At 43.9% G+C, this 25,314-nt stretch overlaps 1 protein-coding gene across 2 annotated transcripts in view; it reads right to left on the bottom strand.

Annotated features, from left to right (window-relative positions):
- PDE6A (phosphodiesterase 6A) overlaps window positions 1-25,314 on the bottom strand; it is a 66,749-nt gene that overhangs the window by 30,178 nt on the left and 11,257 nt on the right. For both annotated transcript variants that reach the window (XM_056124597.1, XM_056124598.1), the window contains 5 exons: window positions 23,921-24,061; window positions 21,227-21,301; window positions 12,536-12,600; window positions 7,380-7,446; window positions 5,230-5,277 (listed from right to left, as the gene is read on the bottom strand). In XM_056124597.1, coding sequence (XP_055980572.1) covers window positions 5,230-5,277; window positions 7,380-7,446; window positions 12,536-12,600; window positions 21,227-21,301; window positions 23,921-24,061 — 396 coding nt within the window. The remainder of the gene's footprint in view (window positions 1-5,229; window positions 5,278-7,379; window positions 7,447-12,535; window positions 12,601-21,226; window positions 21,302-23,920; window positions 24,062-25,314) is intronic.

Raw genomic sequence — 25,314 nt, 5'->3', positions numbered from 1 at the left:
AAAAATATGGGTGGGGGTAGGGGTAGGGGGTAATGTTTTGGGGTGCATCAAGCAGTGCTCAGGGCTTACTCTTGGCTCTACTCTAAAGGATCACTTCTGGTAGGCCTCAGGGGACCATTTGGAGTACTGGAAACAGAACCTGAGTCAGCTGCATCCAAGGCAAGCAGCTAACCAGCTCTACTTGTCTCTCTGAAAACACCCCCCCCCCGTGTGTGTGTTTTTTTGCGGGGGGGGGGGGGGGTTATACCCAGTAAGCTGTGGTGGTGCCAGCAATCAAATCCACATGCAAGGCAAGTGCCCTATGCATTGAACTCTGGCTCTCAACCCCCATTTTTTGTTTGTTTTTTGTTTTTGTTTTGCTTTTGGGGTCACACCTGGCAATGCACAAAGGTTACTCCTGACTCTGCACTCAGGAATTACTCCTGGCAGTGCTCAGGGGACCATGTTGGATGCTGGGAATCGAACCCAGGTTAGCCACATGCAAAGAAAACACCCTACCCGTTGTACTATAGCTTCCACCCTCTACCCCTATTTTAAACTAATTTTTAGGCCTTGCATGTGGCCGCAATACCAGGATCTCACCATTCTACAAAGAAGTGATCGTTGATGTCAAGAGAGGGGTGCGGCAGGGTGATACCATTTCACCGAAACTCTTCAGTGCCACCCTCGAGAACATCATGCGACGACTGGAATGGGAAGGAATGGGAGTGAAGATAGATGGTCGGCAACTACACCACCTCCGCTTTGCTGATGACATTGTTTTAATAACACCAAACATCAGCCAAGCGGCACAAATGCTGGCCGACTTTGACCGTGAGTGTGGAAAGGTAGGACTACAGCTGAATCTTACGAAGACAATGTTTATGAGAAACAGCCTCGTTCCTGATGCCCCATTCGCTCTCAATGGAACGACCATCTCCGAATGCAACAGCTATGTGTACCTAGGTCGAGAGGTCAACATGACAAATGACCTGGCACCCGAGCTGCGCAGGAGGAAGAGAGCAGCTTGGAACGCCTTCAAGAACGTCGAAGAAATAGCTAAGAGGACGAAGAACCTCCGGCTCCGGGCACATCTCTTTGATTCCACTGTTCTTCCTGCATTAACATATGCCTCAGAGACCTGGGCCCTACGCAAACAAGATGAGAACGCTATTCAGGTCTCCCAAAGAAGAATAGAAAGAGTTATGCTTGGAATATCACGTTTCACTCAAATGAGAGAAAGAATCCGGAGTTCTGACATCCGTCGACGATCAAGAATCAGGGACGCTGTCTCATTTGCCAAGGTGTTGAAAATCAGATGGGCTGGTCACGTAATGAGATTTAAAGACGACCGCTGGACTAGAGCTGTTACCGACTGGATTCCACGGGATGTCAAAAGACCGCGTGGCCGCCCACCTACCAGATGGTCAGACTTCTTCGTCAAGATCATGAACGATCGGTTTGAGGCCCTTCATGTTCCCGGAGCGAACAGATGCCATTGGGCTACACTAGCACGCGACAGGGACAAATGGAGACGTTACTGGCGCCCGCTCGAGCAAATCGACGACTAACGGGAAGTTAAGTGATTAAGTGATTAAGTGCTTGTGGCCAACCCGGGTTTGATTCCCAGCAACCCATATGGTCCCCTGAGCACGACCAGGAGTAATTACTGAGTGCATGAACCAGGAGAAACTCCTGTGCATCACCGGGTGTGAGCCAAAAAGCAAAAAGGTAAAGGTAAAGGTAAAGGCCCTCCCGTTGATCGTCGATTTGCTCGAGCGGGCCCAGTAACGTCTCCATTGGAGACTTTGTTGTTACTGTGTCTGGAGCGATAGCACAGCGGGTAGGGCATTTGCCTTACAAGCGGCCAACATGGCCGACCCAAGTTCGATTCCTCCGCCCCTCTCGGAGAGCCCGGCAAGCTACCGAGAGTATTCGATATGCCAAAAAGCAAAAAAATAAAAAATTAAAAAAATGAAAACAAAACTGGTGCCCCATCTCCCTGTGCTTCTGCCAGCCTGGCAGTCACACCCACAAACTGTCTCTGGCACCATATAAACTCATAAGCAGCCATGATCCAGAGACTCACAAACGAATCTCAGAAGAAATCGAGAAGCTGCAGAGAATCCTCTGGACCCTAAAGTCACCATCCAGCTAAATATTTAACTCCAACTCTATCACCCTATTAAAAATTTTAGAATTTCTGGAGTGTGCGGCCGCATTCATGGTCATGTGGCATCTCATACTCTATGTCACTGATGTACTAAGAGTATCACACCACATTCAGTGGGGTGTTAAGTAGAACACAATCAATTCAATTAAAAAAATATATATGTATATTAGCACACAGGCTCAACCTGTAGCAACTTGTTAGTAATCTGTTAGTAATCTCTTGTGCAAGGGCTTAATGGCTCTGGGGTGAGATATAACAATTTTCACACACTTTACTCTAAGGAAAACTATTTGGAGCATTTTTAGCAGGTTATTCATAACAAGGAATACAAAATAAATTATTGAAGATCTGCCTTTGGGCAGGCTTGGGTGTTGGTTGAGAAAATTCAAAATAATGGTGGTGGAAAGGTGTAATGGTGGTGGGATTGGTGTTGAAATATTGAATGTAATAAACTACAGTGAACAACTTTATAAAAACAAAATTTTTTAAATCTTTAAAAATTTGGAATCAGGGGCACAAAGAGATGGTACTGTCAGTCGGGCACTTGTTTTGAACACAATTTACCCAACTTCTATTCCCAGCATGGTACATGATCCCCCAAGTACTGTCAGAGATGACTCCTGAACAAAGAGCCAGGAGAAACCTCTGACCACCAATCAGGTATGAGCCCAGGACCAAAATAAATTTTAAAAAAACAGATTAATATTGCAGGTAAACTGCAATTAATTGGATGACTGGGTTTGGAAAAATAGTAGAGAGGCTAAGGAGACCTTAGCAGCCTCGAAATCTGGTTCAAATACTCAGCAAAGCCACAAGTGACTCCTGAGCACAGAGACAGGAATAGACTCTGAGCACTGCTGAGTGAGACCTCAGAGCCCAACCCATTAACCCCCATGAAAAGACCAAGTCTATTGTGGTTTATAATCAAATTCACATCTCTTAACACCAATATAGCCTGGTCATGCATGTGACCAGGTCAAATCGTATCAAAGGCCAGGAGCCTAGGTCAAAAACCGGGGTGCATGTTTTGCATGCAGAAGGCCCAGTTTGGATACTCAACACTAACCCTTAGGGTCACAGTAGCCACTGAGCATTGCTAGGTATTGCATTAAAACAAACCAAAAATTCATAACAGCAGATATATTGCTTAATATTCTTTCAGGGTACAGACATCATTCACTAATTTTCTGAAGAGCCTTTCTTAATTTTTTCTTAATATTTTTCTAGTTGCTAAAATAAGTTTTTTTTTTCTGAAGCTAAATTTGGTGAAGTTAGCATGCTAGGCTTCAGAGCACCTGGAGCTAAAAATGTCAAGAAAGATGCATCCCAACCCTTGACTACCAGGAAGGTGATATTTTCCCCAGAGAAATTAGACTGAAAGACAAAGGGATTAGAAAAGAGGAGGTGAGGGAAACACAGGAAGCGGGATTAGCTCTGGGGCCCAACTCTGGGCCCTCTGGCCCTGTCCCCTCTCCGCTCTCTGCCCCTGTGCCCCCAGCCAGGACTCTTCCTAGATCACGCCACAAACCCTCTTTCCCGCAACCTTCACTCTGTTTTTCGTTTTTTTGTCTTGTTTTCCTTTCTTTTCTTTCTTTCTTTAACCTTCACTTTCTTTACTACCAAAATAAAACTTCTCAGGACAGGGCTGGAGCGATAGCACAGCGGGTAGGGCATTTGCCTCGCATGCGACCGACTTGGGTACGATTCCCAGCATCCCATATGGTTCTCCGAGCACCGCCAGGAGTACTTCCTGAGTGAAGAGCCAGGAGTAACCCCTGTGCATCGCTGGGTGTGACCCAAAAAGACAAAAAAAGAAAAAAGAAAAGAAACCAACTTCTCAGGACAGATTCCTTTATTCCTCCTAAAGTCAGGCCTGCTGATCCCGTGCACCTGCTCAGTAGCAAGCTGCAGAGAGGCAGGCCTGAGGCAACCTGCCTCGGCCAGCCTGACACAGCGCCCAGGCCCAGCACAGCGGATCCTTTTGTAAACTGTGTGAAAAGGACAAGCAGAAAGCGATGAAACACTGAGTAAAGCAGCCCTGAAGATCCCAAGGAGATGGAAATGAATGTACAAAGGAAACAATAAAACTTGAGAACGAGACATGTGTGGAATATAAAAACTAACAGAATAGGAGACTAACACCCAAGAATAGTAGAGATAAGGACCAGGAGATTTGCGCTATGGCTTGGAAGCCAGACTCACATGCTGGGGGGAAAGGCAGCTCAGACAGAGAAGGGAACACCAAGTAAAGGGTCCTTGGGAGGACCCGCTCGGGTTGGGAGCTGCCGAAAATAGACTATAGACTGAACATGATGGCCACTCAATACCTCTATTGCAAACCACAACACCCGAAAGGAGAGAGAGAACAAAAGGGAATGCCCTGCCACAGAGGTAGGGTGGGAGGGGGAGGGGGTAGTGGTGGTGGGAGGGATACTGGGATCATTGGTGGTGGAGAACAGGCACTGGTGGAGGGATGGGTACCCGATCATTGTATGACTGAAATGCAAACACGAAAGTTTGTAAGTATGTAACAGTACCTCACGGCGGTTCACTTTTTAAAAAAAAATTATTTTAAAAAAAGTTCCATCAAAAAAATTGAAAAAAGTTAAAAATTAAACATTTAAACTTAAAAAAAAAAACTTGAGAGAGAGAGACACTTTAGCCTTTGAAGTTAAGGGCAGAGGGATTCAGGCAAGATTTGGTGATTGGAGGGAGAAGAGTAAAAACAAAGGTCCTGAGACCAGTGAGCCAAGTGTGGGAGTTAAAACTGAATGGGCAAACGGAGATGGAGGTGCTGGGGAGACAGTACAGCTAGGAGGGCACTTTTCTTCCATGCAGCTGACCAGAGTTGGATCCTCGGCTCCCCAGATGGTCCCCTGTGCCAGGGGTGATCCCTGAACCCAGAGCCAGGAGTAAGCCTGAGCTTACTCAAACCAAACAAACGAACAAAATTCTGGGTGGGGGTAAGGGGGTAAAGTACTTTTTTGAGGTTGTTCCAAATAAAGGAGTGGATTTGAATCCTCTCTGAGCAGAAAAGAAAAAGTCACATGACAGAAAGTAAATAAAAAATGACTTACCTGGAATGCAAAAAAATCCTCCGCGGGTGCATTCATGATGTTGCAAATCTAAAGGACATGATACAGAGGAATAGATTAGGGCCAGAATGATAGTACAGCAGATAGGGCACTTGCCTTGCACTCGGCCCACCTGGGTTCAATCCCTGGCATCCCATGTCCCCCAGGCACCACCAGGAGTAATTCCTGAGTGCAGAGCCAGGAGTAACCCCTGAGCATCATCAGGTGTGGCCCAAAGAGCAAAAATGGAGGAGGAGGAGGAGGAGGAGGAGGAGAGGAAGAGGAGGAGGAGGAGGAGGAGGAGGAGGAGGAGAGGAGGAGGAGGAGGAGGAAGAGGGGGAAGAGGAGGAGGAGGAGGAGGAGGAGGAGAGGAGGAGGAAGAGGAAGAGGAAGAGGAAGAGGAGGAAGAGGAGGAAGAGGAGGAAGAAGAGGAAGAAGAAGAAGAAGAAGAAGAAGAAGAAGAAGAAGAAGAAGAAGAAGAAGAAGAAGAAGAAGAAGAAGAAGAAGAAGAAAAGAAGAAGAAGAAGAGAAGTTGTTGTTTAGCCTGACTCTCACTGTGTCCAAACACACTGCAGTCTTGCCCAGGGCCTTGCTCTCTGTCCAGGAGGAAGTGCTCTGAGCGCAGAAAGGCTGCCTTCCCCATATCACGCCACAGTTTGGAAACCAGCCCCATGTTCCAGGGAGAAAAGGCAGTTGGGATGAAGAAGGGACCACTAAGTAAATGATGGTTGGAGGGATTGCTCAGGATGGGGGATATGTTGAAAGTAAACTAAGGACCAAACATGATGGCCTCTTAATACCTGTATTGAAAATCATAACACCCAAAATGAGAGAGAGAGTATGAAGGAATGTACCTGCCACAGAGGCAAGGAGTGAGATGGGGTGAGGGTTGCGGGAGGGACACTGGGAACAATGGTGGTGGAAAATGTGCACTGGTGCAGGAATGGGTCCTCAATCATTGTAAGATTGAAACGTAATCATGAAAGTGTATAACTATTTCATGGTGATCTAATAAATTAATTAAAAATAAAATAAAAATGCACAACCAGACCAAAAAATAATAATAATAAAGATAAGGAACTTATCCCTGTGTTCCTTGTTGTGTCCCTTCTTGGTTTAGTTTACAGATAGGATGAAGTGTGCCTCAGACACCAGGTAAGAAGGGACTCTTTCTTGGTTCTAGAGCTCACCCATCTCTTCTCTGTTCTTTTTCTACAAAAATGTAGATGTATACCTGAGAGACAGAACAGGGTTAAGCCTCTTGCTTTGCATGCTACAAACCCGGGTTTGATTCCCAGGATTATATATATGGTGTGATCCTCAGAAAACACACTGGGTGTGGCCCCCAACCAACCAAACAAACAAAAATACAACTTCTGTCCATGCAGATAAAATGATTGTTTTGAGGATATGAATTTACTTTTTCCAGCCTGCTAGTTGGTTTCCAATAAAGCTGATCCGTCTCTGACCCCAAGTGGCAGCGGAACAGAACCGTCATACATATATGATCATCCTTTCTTTAGGATTGCCAGCCTCTTGGAGGTCTCTTTCCCCTCATCTCTTGAGCATGCCTGGGTCTCACCCATCTTTGAAAGGAAAATCCTTTTAATCCAAATGGTCCCTGCCGTAACCGTGCAGACTTTCCCCTCTTTGACTTTACATTCTCTACCACCCCCTTACCCATCCACACCTCAGTAGAACGTACATTGGTTTCTGCCTCCACCTCATCACCCAGTTTGCTCTCCTCAGAGCCATCAATGACCTCTTAATTGTTCATTCCCAGCCATGCTCAGGGGATCATGTGATGTTAGGATTAAGACCCAGGGTTCCCACATGCAAAGCATGTGTTCCTGTCCTTGGAGCATTTCTCCTACCCTTGCCAGAAAACTTTTGCATCTAAACCTTTGTCTTTTCTTCTAAGGATGTGAGTGTGTGCATGTGTGTGTGTGTGTCTGTGTGTGTCTGTGTGTCTGTGTGCATGTGCCTACATAGTTCATAGTTCCTTAATTGTCATTTATCTCCTTGAACAAGCTGTTCAATGAATTGAGAAACTAAAGAATTACGCTTTCCAGAATTTCCCCTATTTTCTTGATCTGAAATCCTTTCACCCCCATAATCCAAACCTCTCTCCCTTTAAAGTAAGTATTACTTACCAGGCCATTTTGAGCAACATAAGTAGGGAGCCCGCTTACTAAAGCCCAGTGATCAGGAGGTGGATTCCTGCAAAGGACAAAATCAAATGGTAACATTTGCTGCTGGGAAAATTGAACTAAAAACTTGAATCAGGGTTTTTGTACTCCTCCAGATGACTCTCTGGCAGTCCCCAGCTCCTGCTCACATTCTTTTTTTTTTTTGAATTGTCAATTTTTTAAAAATTTTTATTAGTGAAACACGATGAGGTACAGTTGTAGACTTACAAATTTTTGTGCTTGGGTTTCAGTTATACAATGATCACATTCTTTATACCCAACCAAATCCAAAATCTTAGCTAAATCTCCTAATGTCCAAATATAGACATTCAAACTAAGTGTGATAAATACACTCTTTTTGACTGCACACTAGCCTAGATATTCTTATAGTTTCTCAATTCATTGAACAGCTTGTTCAAGGAGATAAATGACAATTAAGGAAACAGCCTTCAATGGTCAAATTGTTATCAATTACTGAGCAAAAACTCATACCAGCTTTCTGTTTTGTTAATACAGAGTTAACTCAATCTGAGAGGGGAGTGTGGGGAAGAGGTGTGAGCAGACCAGAATGAGGGAGGAGAGCTGTGCGGTGAGCACAACCCACATCCCAAGCACTGTTGGCTTTACAACAGTTTCACTTTGGGGGAGGTATTGTTATTTTTATGAGAAAAATACACACCTAAAAATTCATCCAGAGTTTCATCATTTGAAAGTGAACATGTGGGCGGGAGCGATAGCACAGCAGGTAGGGCATTTGCCTTGCACGCGGCCTACCCGGGTTCGATACCCAGCATCCCATACGGTCCCCTGAGCACTGCAGGGGTAATTCCTGAGTGCATGCGCCAGGAGTAACCCCTGTGCAATGCTGGGTGTGACCCAAAAAGCAAAAAAAAAAAAACCCAAAAAACAAAAAACAAAACAATAAAACAAAACAAAGTGAACATGTCTGAAATAGCACCACATCAAGACCTGCAAGGTCCCTGCCCTGGAAGGCACCCCCTTCTCCTAAATCCCATTTAGGATTGGTTCTGATTTAGGATTGTTACAGTCTTGATTTTCTGTAGAGCTGATTTCCTGTATCCACTAGTTAAACAATTGTCTACTTTTCAATTTAGTTTAGATAGAACATTTTACCATGTCATTATATTGTTTGATTTCTTTGTCATTTTTTGTTTGTTCTTAGATCCGGGCTACCCCCAGGTCTGTGCTTGGGGGTCACTCCTGGCAGTAGTGCTCAGGGTAAAACCCAACCCGCTTCATGCAGGCAGGTGCCTCACCACCCGGACCATGTCTCTGGGCGCTTGGCCTCTCTTTCATGCTGCTGTAATGCAGGGCTTTTAAAACTCTTCCATTCATGACTCCTTTTAACCTGAAAAATTTGTATGCAATCCTGCTTATCTAAGTATATTAAATAGGCCTGTGAATCAAACAAGTGCATATGTAACAGAAATTTATTTAAATAAATAGCAAAAAAATTATTTAAAACATTCCTAAAGACTTATGCTACTCTGTGTGGGGTTTCACTCACATGGAGTATAAAAAGTCAGACTGTAAGTGTTGGAGAGATAGTTTGAGGGTAAGCCACTTGCTTTGCAGATGGTCGACCCCAGTTCAGTTCCCTGAGCAAGGTTAGGAGTAACACCTGGGCACAGAGCACAGAGTGACACCTGAGCACAAAACACCCTGAGCACCATGGGATGCTGCCCCCAAATCAAACAAGCAAAAGACTTTAGTCTGTAATACATTCATTCTATTGACTTACATGGAAGCGTTCCCATACTTGACTGTAGCACTATTTACCTATTCACAACCAATGAGGAGCAATGTCTTTCAGTTTGGGGTAATATCAACAGTGATGCAATGAAATGCTGGTGTAAACATGCTTCCAAATATATATATATGTATATATATAAAATACATATTTACTATGAACTATTTATCATATCATGTGTGGTACATCCCATATAAATATATAGATATAAATCTGTAGATATAAATTATATATCTATGTTCTCTTCCTTCAAGCTATTAAGAAAGCACTCCTCTATGCAGAAAATTATGTTTTGCTTCATGTGGCAAATTTGTGTTGAGTGATTTTTTTCTCCTTTCTTTTCTTCTTTCTTCCTTTCTTTTTTTGTTTTTGTTTTTGTTTTTGGGCCACATGCAGCAGTGCTCAGGTCTTACGCCTGACTATCATCCCAGGTGGGTCTAGAGGGATCATGAATAGTGTCAGAGATTAAACCAGAATTGGTTGTGTGCAAGAGAAGTGTCTTAATCCCGGCACTTTCTCTAGCCCTTGTATTATCTTTATATGTCTCTATCACTGTAGTTATCCCTTCCTTTCATTCCCAATACACCTTATTTTACTGTCTTTCTACTTTTCTTACTCACTCTTGCCAGAGATTTTTCAATTTTATTCATCTTTAAAGATATTAAACATTTATTAATTTTTTAAAAATTAAACATTTCAGGCATTTGTTCATAATTGTTGCATTTTATTAATTTCTAGGCATATTTTATTTTCTGAACTTAGTTTTCTGCTTGCTTATTGCTAATTTCAGATGATGTGTGTCTGGCTGGCAGTTATGTAGTGTCATGATTCTATTTTAGAAACCTCACCAAGTAGGTGAGATATTTTAGATTCACTGTGATGTGACAATTCTCTTTCTTATCCAGCGTTGCTGGATTTTTGTCATTTAACTGGAATATTTAGTTGATATAGATTTCAAGCAATTGTTGATATATTTAGATTTTTGTTTGTTTTTGTTTAGGGACCACAGCTGGGGATGCTCACGGGTTATTCCTGACTTTGTGCTCAGGAATCACTCTTGGCGGTGCTCGGTAGGGATCATATGGGATTGAACCCAAGTTGGCTGCATGCATGGCAAGTGTCCTACCCACTCTACTATCACCCCAGTTCCGATTATTGATAATTTGGACTTAAATATCATCTGAAGGGGCCAGCTGATGGCTGAGTGCTTAAAGTGCCCACTTTGCAAGCACATGTCTGGTCCCTAGCACTGCCACATTGCCAAGTACAATCCTGGCAGATATGTCTGAGATTCTCAGGGCCAAGGCACCAGAACTTTCATGCCACACCACCACCAGATGTGTGTGGTCACAACTAAAAGGATGTGGAAGCTCTGAGGTCCAGGGCGCCGTCCAAGGGTGAGCCTTACTGCGTGTGAGCCTCACCAGTACTGCAACTAAGTTGGGAGCTCCAGTGCCAGGCGTGGGAAGGACGCCTGATTATTTTACGGCACAATGACATCAAAGAGGGGAGAGAGGAGGAAATGATTAAAACTCTATTGTAGCATGTTCTATTTTTCTTACCTGCTCTGTGTGTAACCTCTTACTCTGCCTTCTTTGGTTTGATTGTAAACCTTAGTTTACAATCCCATGCATCCTCTATGGATTCAGAGGTCACGGGCTGTGGCAGTCACTCAGGACGTTTGCAAATCGCTCAGCTATTGCCTGCTCTGGACACAAAGATAGAGTTCCAGGTCCAGAGCACTGGAAGGGAGGTGTGGCCTTGGGATTCACCAAACGTGAGCAGGAGCAAAGTAGTGCCCCTTCCAGATGAGCATTTAAGAGGCAGATTTGTGGACCTGGAGCGATAGCACAGCGGGTAGGGCATTTGCCTTGCACACGGACAACCCAGGTTCAATTCCCAGCATTCCATATGGTCCCCTGAGCACCGCCAGGAGTAATTCCTGAGTGCAGATCCAGGTGGAACCCCTGTACATCTGAGTGTAGCGCCAGGAGTAACCCCTGTATCTGAGTGCAGAACCAGGAATATGTCCTGTGTCAGGTGTAATCCAAAAAGAAAAAAAAAAGCAGATTTGTTCTCTCCTAGATTCTCTCTTCCTGGGTTAAGTCAATTTAGCACAGTCCCAAAGGGCAGCAGTCCTGCCTCCTGCCTGCTGGTCTCTTGCGCTGGAGGGGAATGAGCCCCTGCCAGGCAGCAGGCAGCACACCCGAACCACCCACTGCAGAAGACGGAATGAGTTGTCCCCAAAAATGACCCAAGAGAGCACCTTTGGCAAGGCGGTAAGGCGGGCAAAGAGCCCAAGGAGCTCAGCAAGGACTCGGTCCTCATATCAGCAGGCACAGGCAGGCAGAGCAGAAACTAGGAGTGTGAAGCAAGTGCGTGCTGTGCCCCAGCAGCAGGATTAAGACTATTTGGTTTGGAGACAAGATCCAGTGAGTAGCTTTAGGATTAAGCAAATCTCTTAAGTGGAACGGAGAACTGGGAAGAAACTGAAGGGGTGATTCCCACAGCGTGGGGTGGGAGCCTCCGGGAGACAGCAGCGGGGTTGGAAGAGAACCCTGCCTGGTCTGCGGCTCCCAGTCCTGGCTCTGGAATCAACTAAAAGGGAAGACAACCACATTTTCCCCCTCTTTGGTCATTGGGCCATACCCTGTGAACCCTGTGATGCTCAGGAACCATTCCGGGAACTCCCCCTGGCAGTGCTCTGGGGACCACGTGATGAAATGCCAGAGATGGAATCCAGGTTTGCTGCATGCAAGGCAAGTGCCCTCGCCCGCTGTACTCTCATTGCACTTGGTTCCTGCCAACTACACTTTTGAGCACTGCTCTACTAACTAGCATCTCCCTGTCCTCTGCTGGAAAAAAGGCAGAGTCTCTTCTGGTCTTAGCCTGGTCTTTGTGTGGGCCTGCATGCAGGCCAAGGTTCCAGGCCCAGCTCTTCAGATATTCTTTCCTCTTTGGACGTCAAAACGCTTAGGGGCTGGGTCCCCTGGGGGTGACTGGATTACTGTCCTAGTCCTTGTGTTCATTCCAGAGGTGCCTCCTCAGAAAACAATGAGGAACTTTCTCAGACCCCAGGGCTTGGCCCATCTTTGAGAAACTCTGTGGGCTGGGGATTAGAACTCACAGCACTATGTCAGTGCTTGGCCCGGTGGCTTCAGGCACTCCTCCCCACCGTTGGGGCTTCCCTTCTCGCCATGGATGGTCCTCCCACCCCTGCATACTGCCTCTTCACCACTTGCCTGCCTCTAGCCAAGGATGCTGCCCTGCGGTGGGCGTTGCCCTGAGATAGTGTCTTGTGAACAGTGAAATGTGCCTGCTATTCTACTTGTTTTGAGAAGAAACTTACGGGATGACTTTGATGTCTTCTTTTCCATGCAGGATGTAGTCAATGACCTTGTAAAAGTTGATTTCCTAGCAAAGAAGTGGAAAAACAACGATTTTTCAAAGGTCGTGGCAACTAGGGCAGGAGCCTGCGCATGAGATGGGTCTTGTTCTTGGCCACATGTACCCTGGCTTTCCAGGGTCACGAGTCTGACCCAACCCCCCTCTAAGGGGTGGGCTTCCTCAGCTGTCTCTGGGCTCATTGCCTTCAGCTGAGTCCTTCTTGCTGGGGGCCAGCCAGGGGCCAGTATCTAGTCATGGCAAGAGGGATTGGAAGTGCTTCAAGGGGTTCTGGGCTTGAGAACAAGGAGAACGACTGCTGCTAGAATCCAGGGCAGGAGATGGGGGAGGTGGAGTTATCGACCAGGCAGCACTCGACCCCCCTGCCCTGGCCCCTCTCTTTCCTCACTCCTGCCCTCGTTTCTGTATCAGCCTCAGGACACTTCCTCCTACCCTTGTGTCACCAGGAAAACTCCCATCTCAAAAGCACCTCTCTTCAGTCACATAACTTACTAACAGGTACTCAGACATTGGGGGCGGGGGGGGGAGGGGCGTGCTTCCTCTCACTCAGATTATCTGAACACCCAAATGGAAGGAAGTCAGCAACTACTTTATAAATGAGAAGACTGGTACTTTATGAGTCCTAATGAGAGATTAGGGATGCATTTGTAGGACAAACATGTGTCAAAATCAAACTGGAGGCCCTGGAGCACATGCAGGGCCTTTTCTGCTCTATGGCTTATGGTTAATAGTGCATTTTGTTAGTTATTTTTTCATAATTTTATCTATTTATTTTCTTTTATATTTATTTATTGAATCACTGTGGGAAAAGTTACAAAGCTGTCAGGTTTAAGTCTCGGTCATACAATGATCAAACACCTTTCCTTTCACCAGTACTCATTTTTCAGCACCAAGAACCTCAATATACCCCCCTTCCACCTCATTTTATTATTTATTAGCATATTTATTTATTTGGTTTTGAAGCTACACCTGGCTGCCCTCAGGGATTACTCTTGGTTCTACACTCAGGGATGACCCCTGGAGGTGCTTGGGGGACTGTATGGGGTGCCAGGGATCAAACCTGGATTGGCCATACGCATGGCAAATGCCCTACCTGCTGTACTATTGCTCTGGCCCTGGATTAATGTTAAAAGCAGCTATTCAGGGCCAGAGAGACAGCCAATAGACTGGAGCACATGCTTTGCATGTGGGAAGCTTGGATCCATCCCCAGCACTGTATAGTCCCTGGTACACTACCAGATGGGAATCCCTCAAAAGAAAAATAAAACAATATAAAATAAGAATTTTTAAAAAATGGTTTCTAACCACAAAAAATGAAGTTTTGGAAAAACAAGTCACAAAATAGCATCAGCCCCTGTGTGGTGTGGAAAACAGCACAGGGGCAGAAATGTGGGAGTCACAGCAGCTCTGGTGGGAAGAGAGCCTGGCCACCTCCTCCAGGCAGGCTAGGTCTCTTCTGTGAAATACTCTTTCATTGGTGGGTGGGAGCTTCTCTTCTGCTCCTGGACTTGTGCTTTGCTTTGCTCTGTTTTGGGTAGAAGGGACACACCTGTTGATGCTCAGAGACGCCTTCTGGCTTTGTGCCCCAGGAATCACCTCGAGTGGTACTTGGGATCCAACCTATATCAGCTGCATGCAAGACACTATTCTTTCTCTCCAAACTCTATGATTTTTTTAAACAAATATAAGCAAAGTATGATAAGATCGTGTTATTTTTTTCTTTACTGAGTCCCTTATTTTTTTATTTTATTTTTTATGGCGATTCTGTGGTCACAGTGCTATTAATAATGTCACAACTCAATTGTGTGAATCATTTCTCCCCTTATGTTGTCTTTGGATCTTCGTTGCTACGTTGCTGTGTATCTATAAGCCCCAGATATGAATAGAACTATCATATAATACAGCAATACCATACTCTGTATCTGTTGCCCAAAACACAAAACATTAATTCCAAAGTTATATGTACACCTATGCTCATTGCCACACTTAATACAATAAACAAGCAATGGAAACAACTCAGATGCCCAACTCCAGATGAATGGATTGAGAACTTGTGGTATATATACACAATGGAAGACTACTGTTTAAAATTTAATTTTAAACAATTTAAGTTATACCGTGTGGGAAGTTCTAGAAAGACATCTACATTTAGGTAACAACTAGGAAATGTCCTGGGACTTGGGTAGAGCTCCGTTTCTTCCTGGAAGGAGAAGGAGACCTACTTCAGACCTTTATAGCATCTTAGTCCTTGGCTTCACTGCACTCCCAGTGAACTCTCATCACAAAACTCCTGTAGATGGGGCTGGAGAGATAGTACAGACCCCTGCATCCCATAGGGTTCCCTTGAGGACTACCAGGAGTGATCTCTGAGCACAAGGCTAAAAGTCAGCCCTGGACATTACCAGGTGGCACCCAAAATCTCCTTCCCCCTATTTTTAAAAAATAAATAAATAAATAAATAAATAAATGAAACAAGACTCCTGTAGAAAGTTTGGGAATGAATGGTTTTTTAAACCCTCAAGGGAAATAGTTTCCTTTCACAGAAAGGAACAAAAAGATCAGTGTGCTTTAGGTAAATGGGATTTTTCCACACACTGTAGCTCAGCCAACTTGCCTTCAAGACCATATTCATGTAGGAATCCACCAGGTTTGGAAAGTACAGTGAGCCATCAATGGGCATGTTGTTACCTCTAGCTGAACACATGGATCTTTGAAAGATTCTCTTAAATACAGCCACTGCCAAATCATCAGGAAAATAAAATGCCACTTTTTTTCAGTTTGGTTTTAAGTAGTATTCAGGGGTTTGCTCCCAGCTCTGTGCTCAGGAGTTGCCCCTGCAGACCATGGGAGGTAAGGGGTTCTTTTGCATTTAGGAAGTTCATAGAGCTATACTTCCAGTCCTAGAAACTCACTTTAAAATATTCATTTTTATTTCTTTTTTGTTTCATTATTTTATTTTATTTTTATAAAGTTGTTCACAATAATTCATTACATTTAATATTCAAACACCAATCCCACCAGCATTGCACCCTCCTACTACCATAAGAGTAAAATGTGTGAAGATTGTTGTATTTCATCCTGGAGCCATTAAGGCTTTATAAAAGAGATTATAAGCATGTATCTTAAAGCCAAACAAATGTGTGTTACTCTTGGTACATCAGTGATGCAGAGTATGACAGGTCAGTCCAGGAATTCTGAAATTTAGAATATGATTATGCGGCAGATTCACTCATGGGTAAGGTCTATGTCGCTCTCTTTCGGGAGCTTTATTTCAGAGTCTCTGGATCTTGGCCATTGCTGAGATTATATGGCGCCAAGGGTAGTTTGTGGGTGTGACTTCCAAGCTACCACTAAACTTGGGAGATGCGGAGAAGAGACCCATTCCTGCTCTGAGCGAGCTTGGATATTTCAGTCACGGGTCTCGCATACCTGTGCTTTTCTGCAGGTTCCCTCATGGGTGAGGCTCATCCTAGCTTGTGGAGAGTGGCCAGGAGCATGGCTGCAGTTCGTTTCTGGAGGTTTTCGACTGCAGGGTTTCTTCTGGGGTAGGAAGGGAAACTCAATCCGCAATCTGCCCCCCCCCCACCTTAAGTTGCCTCAGTGAAGACAGTCTGGCGTGGGGTCAGGACGTTCTATCTTATATTTTTTTTTATGAACTGTTTAATATCTTTGTTTCTTTTCTTTTTCCATTTATTTTTGTTTGGGAGCCACACCCAGCAGTATTCAGGGTTCTTTGTGACTCTATGCTCAAGGATTACTACCGGTGGGCTCGGGGAACTGTATGAAGTGCCAGAAATCAAGTTAGGTCAGTCATATGCCAGGCAAGTCCACTACCCTCTGTACTATCTCTCCAGAACCTCCCTGTTTGTTTAGACTCCGCATATAAATAAGAGCATCCCTCTTCTACATTTCACTTAGCATGACTCCCTGTAATGCCATTCAAGTTGCAGAAAATGGCAGGATTTCATCCTTTTTCATAGCTGAGTAGTACAGAAGCACTACTTTTGTTTGTTTTTTTTTGTTTAGAGGCCACATCCAGCAGTGCTCAAGGCTTACTTTGACTCATGCTGAGGGATCATGTCTGGTGGTGCTCAGGGGACCATAAGTGGTGCCAGGAATTGACTCCCCCAGCTCACTTTGTGCAAGACAACCCTACCTACTATACTATCATCTCCACCCCTTGTCCTCCAAAATATGTACATCTGATGTGAATAGGGCAAATGAATTAGAAAACAACGAAAAATAGTTGAACACATGATTGCAATGATTGTATCAGAGAAAAGCATCCTGAGTTTGAATTTTTGCAAGTGACTTGACCCCTCTGCCTCCTGATTTTCCCAACTAACAAATTAGGACAATGGTATGCTTGTAAGCTCTCTGACAATAAATAGTCTATGAAATAATCCAGGTAAAGTTCCCATTGGAAAGTAAGTCTCAGCCTGGCTGGCTGTGATTTTTTGAGAGCCTGCTGTGAGTTGGAGCATGACTCATATCCATGATCACAAACTGACAAGGCCAGCTGATTCCCCCCGCCCCCCACCGCGGCATTACCCATAAGGATTGGGAGGCTTAAAGAGGTTATCCCAGACCATAAAACTAGAGAGTGGAACAGAGTTCTGGACCCAGGCTTCCACCCACCAACTCCACAGAGATGCGCTTTGGAACAGTCCTGATTTGCTATGTCCACAGCCCCTTGCTCAGTTTTTTCCACAGCTATGCCCTAGACCTGGAATGGACTCTGGAGATAAGCTGGAATAGCACTTCCAAGATGGGGAAATCAGGGACTCATGGGAGTTATCTCATCAAGCAGCCAACCCAGCCCTTGTGCTTTATCTTTTGATCTCTTACACCCAGAATGTCTCGCATTCTTCAAGGCCTGAGAACGTGCTGGCTTGGATGATATAATAATCCTTGAGGAGTGTGTTTTTTCAAAGGAAGTCATGCAATTGGGTTAGCAGCAATTTAGCACAGACATGTGGGATAAAAGACCGTTTGCTAAGGAAATAGAGACACATCCCCTGCTCATGGATTTGGGAGACTTAAACATTGTTAAAAAAGGCAATACTCTCCAAAACATTATACAGACTCAATGTGGTTACTATAAGGATACCCATGACATTTTTCAAAGAAATTAATCAAACACTCCTGAAATTTATATGAAAAGATAAATCCTCATAAATAGCAAAGGTAATCTTTGGGGGAAAAAAAGATGCAAGGCATCACCTTCCCCATCTTTAAACTGTAATACAAAATGGTAGTAATTAAAACAGCATAGTATTGGGATAAAGATCGACCTGCAGACCAATGGAATTGAGTTGAATATCCTGACACATGCCCTCAATTATATGATAATTGAATCTTTGATAAGGGAGCAAGAAATATGAAGTGGAACAAGAAAAGCCTCTTTCACAAGTTAATATCAAAGATATACACACACTGGTTGAACTTGACAAGAAAAAAAATCCAACCCCATCAAAAAATGGGAAGAAGAAATGAACAGAAACTTTCTCAAAGAAGAAATTTGAGTGGCCAAAGGCACATGGAAAAATTTCTCTTCATCACTAATCATCAGGGAGATGCAAATCAAAACAACAATGAGATACCATCTCACACCACAAAAACTGGAAACAAAGGAACAAGAACATCTAGTTCTGGCACTGATACAGGGAGGAAGGGACTCTAATTCATTGCTGGTGGGAATGCCTTTTTTGGAAAACAACATGAACGTTCCTCAAAACACTAGAAATTGAGCTCCCTTATGACCCAGAAATATCACTTCTGGGAATATACTCTGGGAACCCAAAAACACACAGCAGAAACACCATATGCACTCATATTTAATTGCAGTACTATTCATTATAGCCAGAATTTGGAATTGTTTTTTTTTCTTTTTGGGTCACACCTGGCATTGCACAGGGGTTACTCCAGACTCATGCACTCAGAAATTACTCCTGGCGGTGCTCAGGGGACCATATGGGATGCTGGGAATCAAACCTGGGTTGACTGCACACAAGGCAAACACCCTACCTGCTGTACTATTGCTCCAGCCCCTATAGCCAAAATTTGGAAACAACAGACAAATGGAGAAAGAAACTATGGCACATCTATACAATGGAATACTCCACAGTTGTTAGGAAAAAAGAAGTCGTGGAATTTGCCTATAAATGTCCATGGAGACTATCATGCTGAGTGAAATGAGTCAGAAGGAGAAGGATAGATATAGAATGGCTTTATTCATTTGTGGTATATAAAAATATATATAGTAGAAGACATATATCTAAGGCCAGGGAAAACAGGGGCTAGAAGGACTGATCAATGGTTGGAATCTATCACAAGTGTGTGTGGGGCAGAGGGTAGGCAAGATAGAGATTAGGGATCAGTACGACAATAATAGTTGGAAATGATCATGCTGGACAAGAGCTGAGTATTAAAAGTAAGTAAAAGGATATACATGATAATCTTTCAGTATCTTTATTGCAAACCACAGTGCCCAAAAGGGGGGAAGAGAGAGAGAGAGAGAGAGAGAGAGAGAGAGAGAGAGAGAGAGAGAGAGAGAGAGAAGTGCCTGCCATAGAGGCAGACTTGTGTGTGGGGGGGCGGGAAATGATTGGAGGGAAACTGGGAAACTGGGGACACTGGTGCTGGGAAATGTACACTGGTGGAGGGATGGGTGTTAGAACACTGACTGAAACCTAATCATGAACAGCTTTGTAGGGTCTATCTCACAGTGATTCAATAACAAATATCTTTTTTAAAAAGATTGTCCATCACTCACCTGATAAAGGTTAATGTCTAAGATATCTAAAGCACTGATAGAACCATACAAAACAAATCTGACCGCATCAAAGAATGGGGAGAGAAGATGAACAGAAACTTCCTTAAAGAAGACATACACATGGCCAAAAGGCATATGGAAAAATGCTCTTTATCACTAATCATTAGGGAAATGAAAATCAAAACAAGGAGCTATCACCTCACATTACAGACTTGTACACATCAAAAAGAACAAAAATAACTAATGCTGAATGAATGCAGGGAGAAAAGGACTCTTATTTACTGCTGGGGGGAATGTCAACTGGTTCAGTCTTTCTGGAAAACAATATGAACATTCTGCAAAAAACCTAGAAATTGAGGGGCCAGAGATACAGTAGAGCTATTAGGGGATCATGCATGGTGCCAACCCAGGTTGGATTCTCAAAATCCCCAAGAGCATGCCTGGAGTGATGTCTGAGCACAGAGCCAATAGCAATCCCTTAGCACCATGTGTAGCCCAAAAACCAAAACAAAAAACAAACCAACAAACAACCCCCCTCTAGGAATTGAATGCCCATTTGACCCAGCGATTCCACTTCTTGCATCTATCCCAGGGACCCTAAAACACGACGGAGAAAACATATTTGTACCTCTATGTTCCTTGCAATACTATCCATAATAGCCAAAATCTGGAAACAACCCAGGTGTCCAAGAATAGATGACGATAAAGAAATTAGGTACATATACACAACTGGATATTACTCAGCAATAAGAAAAGATAAAATCATGCACTCTGCTACTTTAACGGATGGATCTGGACAGTATCATACTGAGCGAGGTTAGAGAAAGGGACCAACACAGAATGATCTCACTCATATGCAGTATGTAAAGAAACAAAATGGTGCAATAGTGAATGCCCAAAGGCAACAGAAACAAAGAATATGAGAACTGGTCTTTGGTAAGAATCATGCTATGAAACACCTAGAGATAAACTCAAGTACACACCAAAGGCTTAATGCAACATCTCTAATAACACCTCAAGTTCCCCTGTGCCATATCATCTCCTTTCAAGTCTGCCAAAAGGTGTGGGGGTGTGAGATAGGACAGGGAAGGGCACATTATAACTATGGAGGTAGTTGAGGAGGAAGAGAGGAAGCTGACAAGTGATTTAGTGTTATACATGAAACCCTATGGGTAACTACCACAAAGTTATAAAAGAGGTTGGGGTGATAGTACAATGGGAAGGGCATTTGCCTTGCATGTGGCTGACCTGGGTTTGATCCCTGGCACCTTATATGGTTCCACAAGCCTGCAAGGAGAGATCCCTGAGCACAGAGCCAAGAGTACACCCTGAGCACCCCTGGTTTTGACCCAAAACAAGCAAACAAAAAAAGGTTACATATGTACATATATATACATATATATATACATAAAAGAGTGTCTATCATAGAAGCTGATGAGTGGGTAGGCGGGAGGGAAATGGGGTGCAGAGGCATTGGTGCAGGGAAGTGGACTCTGGTGGAGGAATTGGTGTTAAGACACTGTATCTCTAAAACCCAGTCATGAATAACTTTGTAATTATTTTATAATTCATGACTACTAAATTTTTAAAAATTCAAAGACTGGTTTAAAGAGAACACTGATTTCTTCTTGGTCAGACCCACACAATTACTATGAAACTCCAGCTAGATATTAAAAACACCTTGCAAATTATAGCAGTTGGCAATTATAGGAAATTACCATAACCTCTTGGGAAAAAAGCTCAACCCAAGCAGATATATATCTAAGTGATAAAGAAACACTTTCTACAGGGCCCACCAGGGCCTTGGTTCCCATTCCATCAGACAGTTGTTCAAATCCAACAGATTAGAGATAGACCTACCCTTCCATCTGGAGTCCTGGGACCTGAATACGGTGGCACCTCACCCATCAAGACTGGCCACACATCAAAAAACTCCTAGGAGTGAGAAAAAGTAATGGTTAGTGGACTTGGAAATGGATCAAGAAAAGATTAAGAAAACATGAGCAACCTCCATGAATCATCTACCACAGAGATGTTGAAGGTGGGAAGAGTTCACAGAAACCTAAGCTGGGAAGGGCTGCAAGACTCTTGAGGGTTAAAGGATGTCAATCAAGCCTGTTCTAAGACATAGAACATCCAACTCTGTCTAATCATTAATCAAAACAATAGGACCTGCTTGAAGCACCCACATGCTCCTCAAATTCCAGGACCTGAGAGGGAAAATCCTATGTCAAGGTTAAGACTTTGACCTTAGGGAAACAATAAACACACGATCAAGGGTTAACTCATGTGTTTCCTTTGCAGTAGCATTTCTAATTAAGGCAAGACCTAAGTGTCTTATGAGAGGGGACTTACTATGTTACTTGTGCTAAGTATTGTGACAAATGTGTATGGATTGATTTCGTGTTTAAAGAGCCCACAACTCCACCTGTCCCCTAGAAATCCCAACGGCTGCCATCTTCCAGAACCCAATGAAAAGCCCAGGTACTCAAGATTAGTGACAGCAAATTCCAAGCCTCATGGGATAGGGGATGGGATGGTCCTTCTGGTCTTCCCGCCCCCATGGGACCCTGGATGTCATGCCCAGAGTTGCCTTCGGTGACTACTTAGCTCTTTAATGGCCAAGACCCAGAGACATACAAAAGAATCTCGGAACCGAGCAGCTCGCTGCAGAGATTTCTCCAGACCCTAATTATCTAAAATTTTAGATTTCTAGGAGCAGGCACATCCTATGTTATTCATAGTGAGCAATACAAATAAATTATCTAGCATGCATCTGTTTGACAGGTTTGAGTGGTGGTGGGAAATTTGAAACAATGGTGGTGGGAAGGTGTCATGGTGGTGGGACTGGTGATGAAATATTGAATGTAATCCATTATTATGAACAACTTTATGAAAATTTTAAAAATATTTTTTAAAAAAGGGTCCAGGATAGTTCAGCAGTAGAGCCCCTGTCTTGTAAGTGTGAGGTCGTGAGTTCAATCCTCAGATACCACCCCACGTGTTTGCTGAGTGTGCTCCAGGTGGCACTGCCATTTGTGATCTCTGGTGCCACAACACAGTGTGCAAAGTCCTGTGCACCCCAACCAAGAGCCCGAGTCCCCAAATTAAAGTGTGCAACCCTGGTCATTGTTGCAGCAGCAACAACAAGACAGGGAAGGGAACCTGGGAAATAAATATAAAAATTCTGTAAAATGCCCATGATACATTGGTGACTGAAAAATGTGGTGATGAGGCATATACCTGTCCTGACCCATAATAATGTGATCCTATGTTTAACACAACACAGAAAATGATCCGGAAAAGGATTTCTCTAGCCTCAAGCTTCTTTTGGAGAGTATGTATGTGTGGGTCACTCCCAGCAATAGTCACAGGTAACTTCTGGGTCTACGGTCTAGGGTTGATTCTAGTTGTGCTGGGGGACTATGCAGAGTCAGGGATCGAACCCAGGTCTCTCTCCTACTTGCAAAGCATGAATTTGACCCATGGAACTATTTTTCTAGCCCCTAGACATTCCCCCTTCCTTTCTTCCTTCCTTTCTCTTACATTAAGGGTGAGAATTTTGATCTAACAGTGGTACTCCCGGGCCACTTCTGGTGGTTCCCAGGGTTCTATATGTGGTGCCAGCTATCAAGCCAAGGTCAGCCATGTGCAAGGCAAGTGCCTTAACCTTGTGCTATCTTTCTGGTTCCTGAACCCTAGCTTCTTAAACTGTGAATCATAAGTCCATGTGTGGGTCATGTAACTGAATGTGAAGGTTGCAAAAAATCTTTACTTTTATAGGGACCAGAGTGCTAGTACAGCAGGTAGAGTACTTGTGGCCAAACTGGGTTTCATCCCTCACATCCCATGTGCAACATTAGGAGTAATTCCTGAGTGCAGAGCCAGGAGATACCCCTAATCATTGCTGAGTGGCGTATGTCCCCCCAAAAAAATAAAAAGCAAAAAAAATATTGTTTTAAAGTAAACATCACAGAACACTAGCTTTGGTTGACTTTTCTCATAATGTGAATAATGCCAGTAGGAGCTTAAAGATCTGTCAGTCTGGCTCCTAGTGTGCACAGGCAGCCAACAACCCCTTTGGATGCTGAGTTGTTCTTTTAGGATCAGGGATACCTATTCTGCATATTCCCACTTAAATCTGACTTAGTTCAAAAGTAGCAGAGGGCAAAAGGCAACATAGGTCAACCTTTTAAGAACATACTAAACAGATGATGGACTGAGCCCAGACTCCAAACATTAGCCACACTGGAAAAAGACTGGTAGAGAAGGGAGAGAATGTGGTGGCTGGGAAACACTTTCCAGGTGTTTCATATGAAAGGAAGGAGCATCGATAGTAAAGGGAAAAGTCAACCTAGACTACAGGTGAGTAAAAATAGCCTATATCTTCCGGAGTCAATAGAAATGAAGGCTCATGTGAGGGGAAAACTTGATGCACGCCCAGCAGGGCTTGGGGGACCATTTGGGATGCTGAGGATAGACTCCGGGTTGCTCTGCATGTTAGGCAAATGCCCTACCTGTGTTCTTTGAATCACCCAACCCTCTAGTTCTCACCTTCTGCTTGGTCATGTCTAAGAGCCCCACTGAGTATCTGTCACAGTTGAGGAAGGCTCGGACTGTGTATAGGGCTTTGTGGAATTGTCTCTCGATGTCTGTGAGCTCTTCAAAGACTTTGCTTCCAGACCATAGCAGTATCTGAAAAAATACAAATACGCGGCCAAAGGATTGAGACCAGAACAGAATCTCATCATAGTAGATAACAATAGCAACTCTTAAAGCTTCTCTAGGGGCAAGAGTGATAGTACAGCGGGAAAGGTGTTTGCCTCGCATGCGGATGACCTAGGTTTGATCACCAGCATTCATTCTATAGCGTTCCCCAAGCACTGCCAGGAGTAATTCCTGAGTGCAGAGCCAGGAGTAGCCCCTGAGCATGGCTGGGTGTGGCTGCAAAAACAGAACAAAAACAAAAACAAAAGCTTCTCTAGAGTTTATTTTATTAAAGCCTAATAAAATCCCAGGGGAGGAAGGACCATTATCTCTATTTTATATGTATGGAGAGAAAATGAAGTTTAGGGACTGGAGAGTAGTACAGTGGGTAGGCCGATTGCCTTAAACATGGCTAACCAGGGTTTAATCCTTGGCATCCCATATGGTCCCCCAAGCATTGTCATGAGTAATTGCTGAATGCAGAGCCAGGAGTAACCCCTGAGCATCAGCAGGTGTGCCACTTCAAGAACAAAAGACAATTGAGGTTCAGAGAATGGTGCAGTTTATATTGGGCCTAATTATTTTCATTTCTTTGATCTCACAGGTTATTGATAAGAACAACAGCAGCCAACATTGAGCACAAATTTTAGACCTACATTATCTCTTTTGCTATTGATTATAGTCTTTGGATAATAATTTAGGAATTATAATTTGGAATAATACAAATAATAATAATAATGGGCTGGAGCGATAGCACAGCGGTTGGACGTTTGCCTTACAAGCAGCCAACATGGCCGACCTGAGTTTGATTCCTCTGCCCCTCTCGGAGAGCCCGGCAAGCTACCGAGAGTATCTCGCTTGCACGGCAGAGCCTGGCAAGCTACCCATGTCATAGTCGATATGCCAAACACAGTAACAACAAGTCTCATGATGGAGACGTTACTGGGCTCGCTCCAGCAAATCGATGAACAACGGGAGGACTGTGACCGTGACTAATAATAATAATTTAAAACCATAATTATTTTCAAGAGGAGACATTTAAAAGTTGGAAAGTAAAATTACTTACCTAGGGTCTTAGAGCTAGTAAATGCCTTAGCAAGGATTCAAACCAGCTGCCTGACTTGAAAATTGGTTCCTGAAATGCCTCTGAGCTGATCTTTACAAGCCCCACTGTCATAAGACCAGGGAGGCAAGGCAGAAACTTTGACTTCTGAATGCTTCCATGACCACTCACAGTCCAG

This window comes from Sorex fumeus, unplaced genomic scaffold, assembly GCF_029834395.1.
Source record: "Sorex fumeus unplaced genomic scaffold, SorFum_2.1 ptg000051l, whole genome shotgun sequence".
In the NCBI taxonomy this organism is placed as follows: Eukaryota; Metazoa; Chordata; class Mammalia; order Eulipotyphla; family Soricidae; genus Sorex; species Sorex fumeus.
Note: the sequence above shows the minus strand (reverse complement) of the source record. Positions and strands in the feature narration are given on the sequence as shown.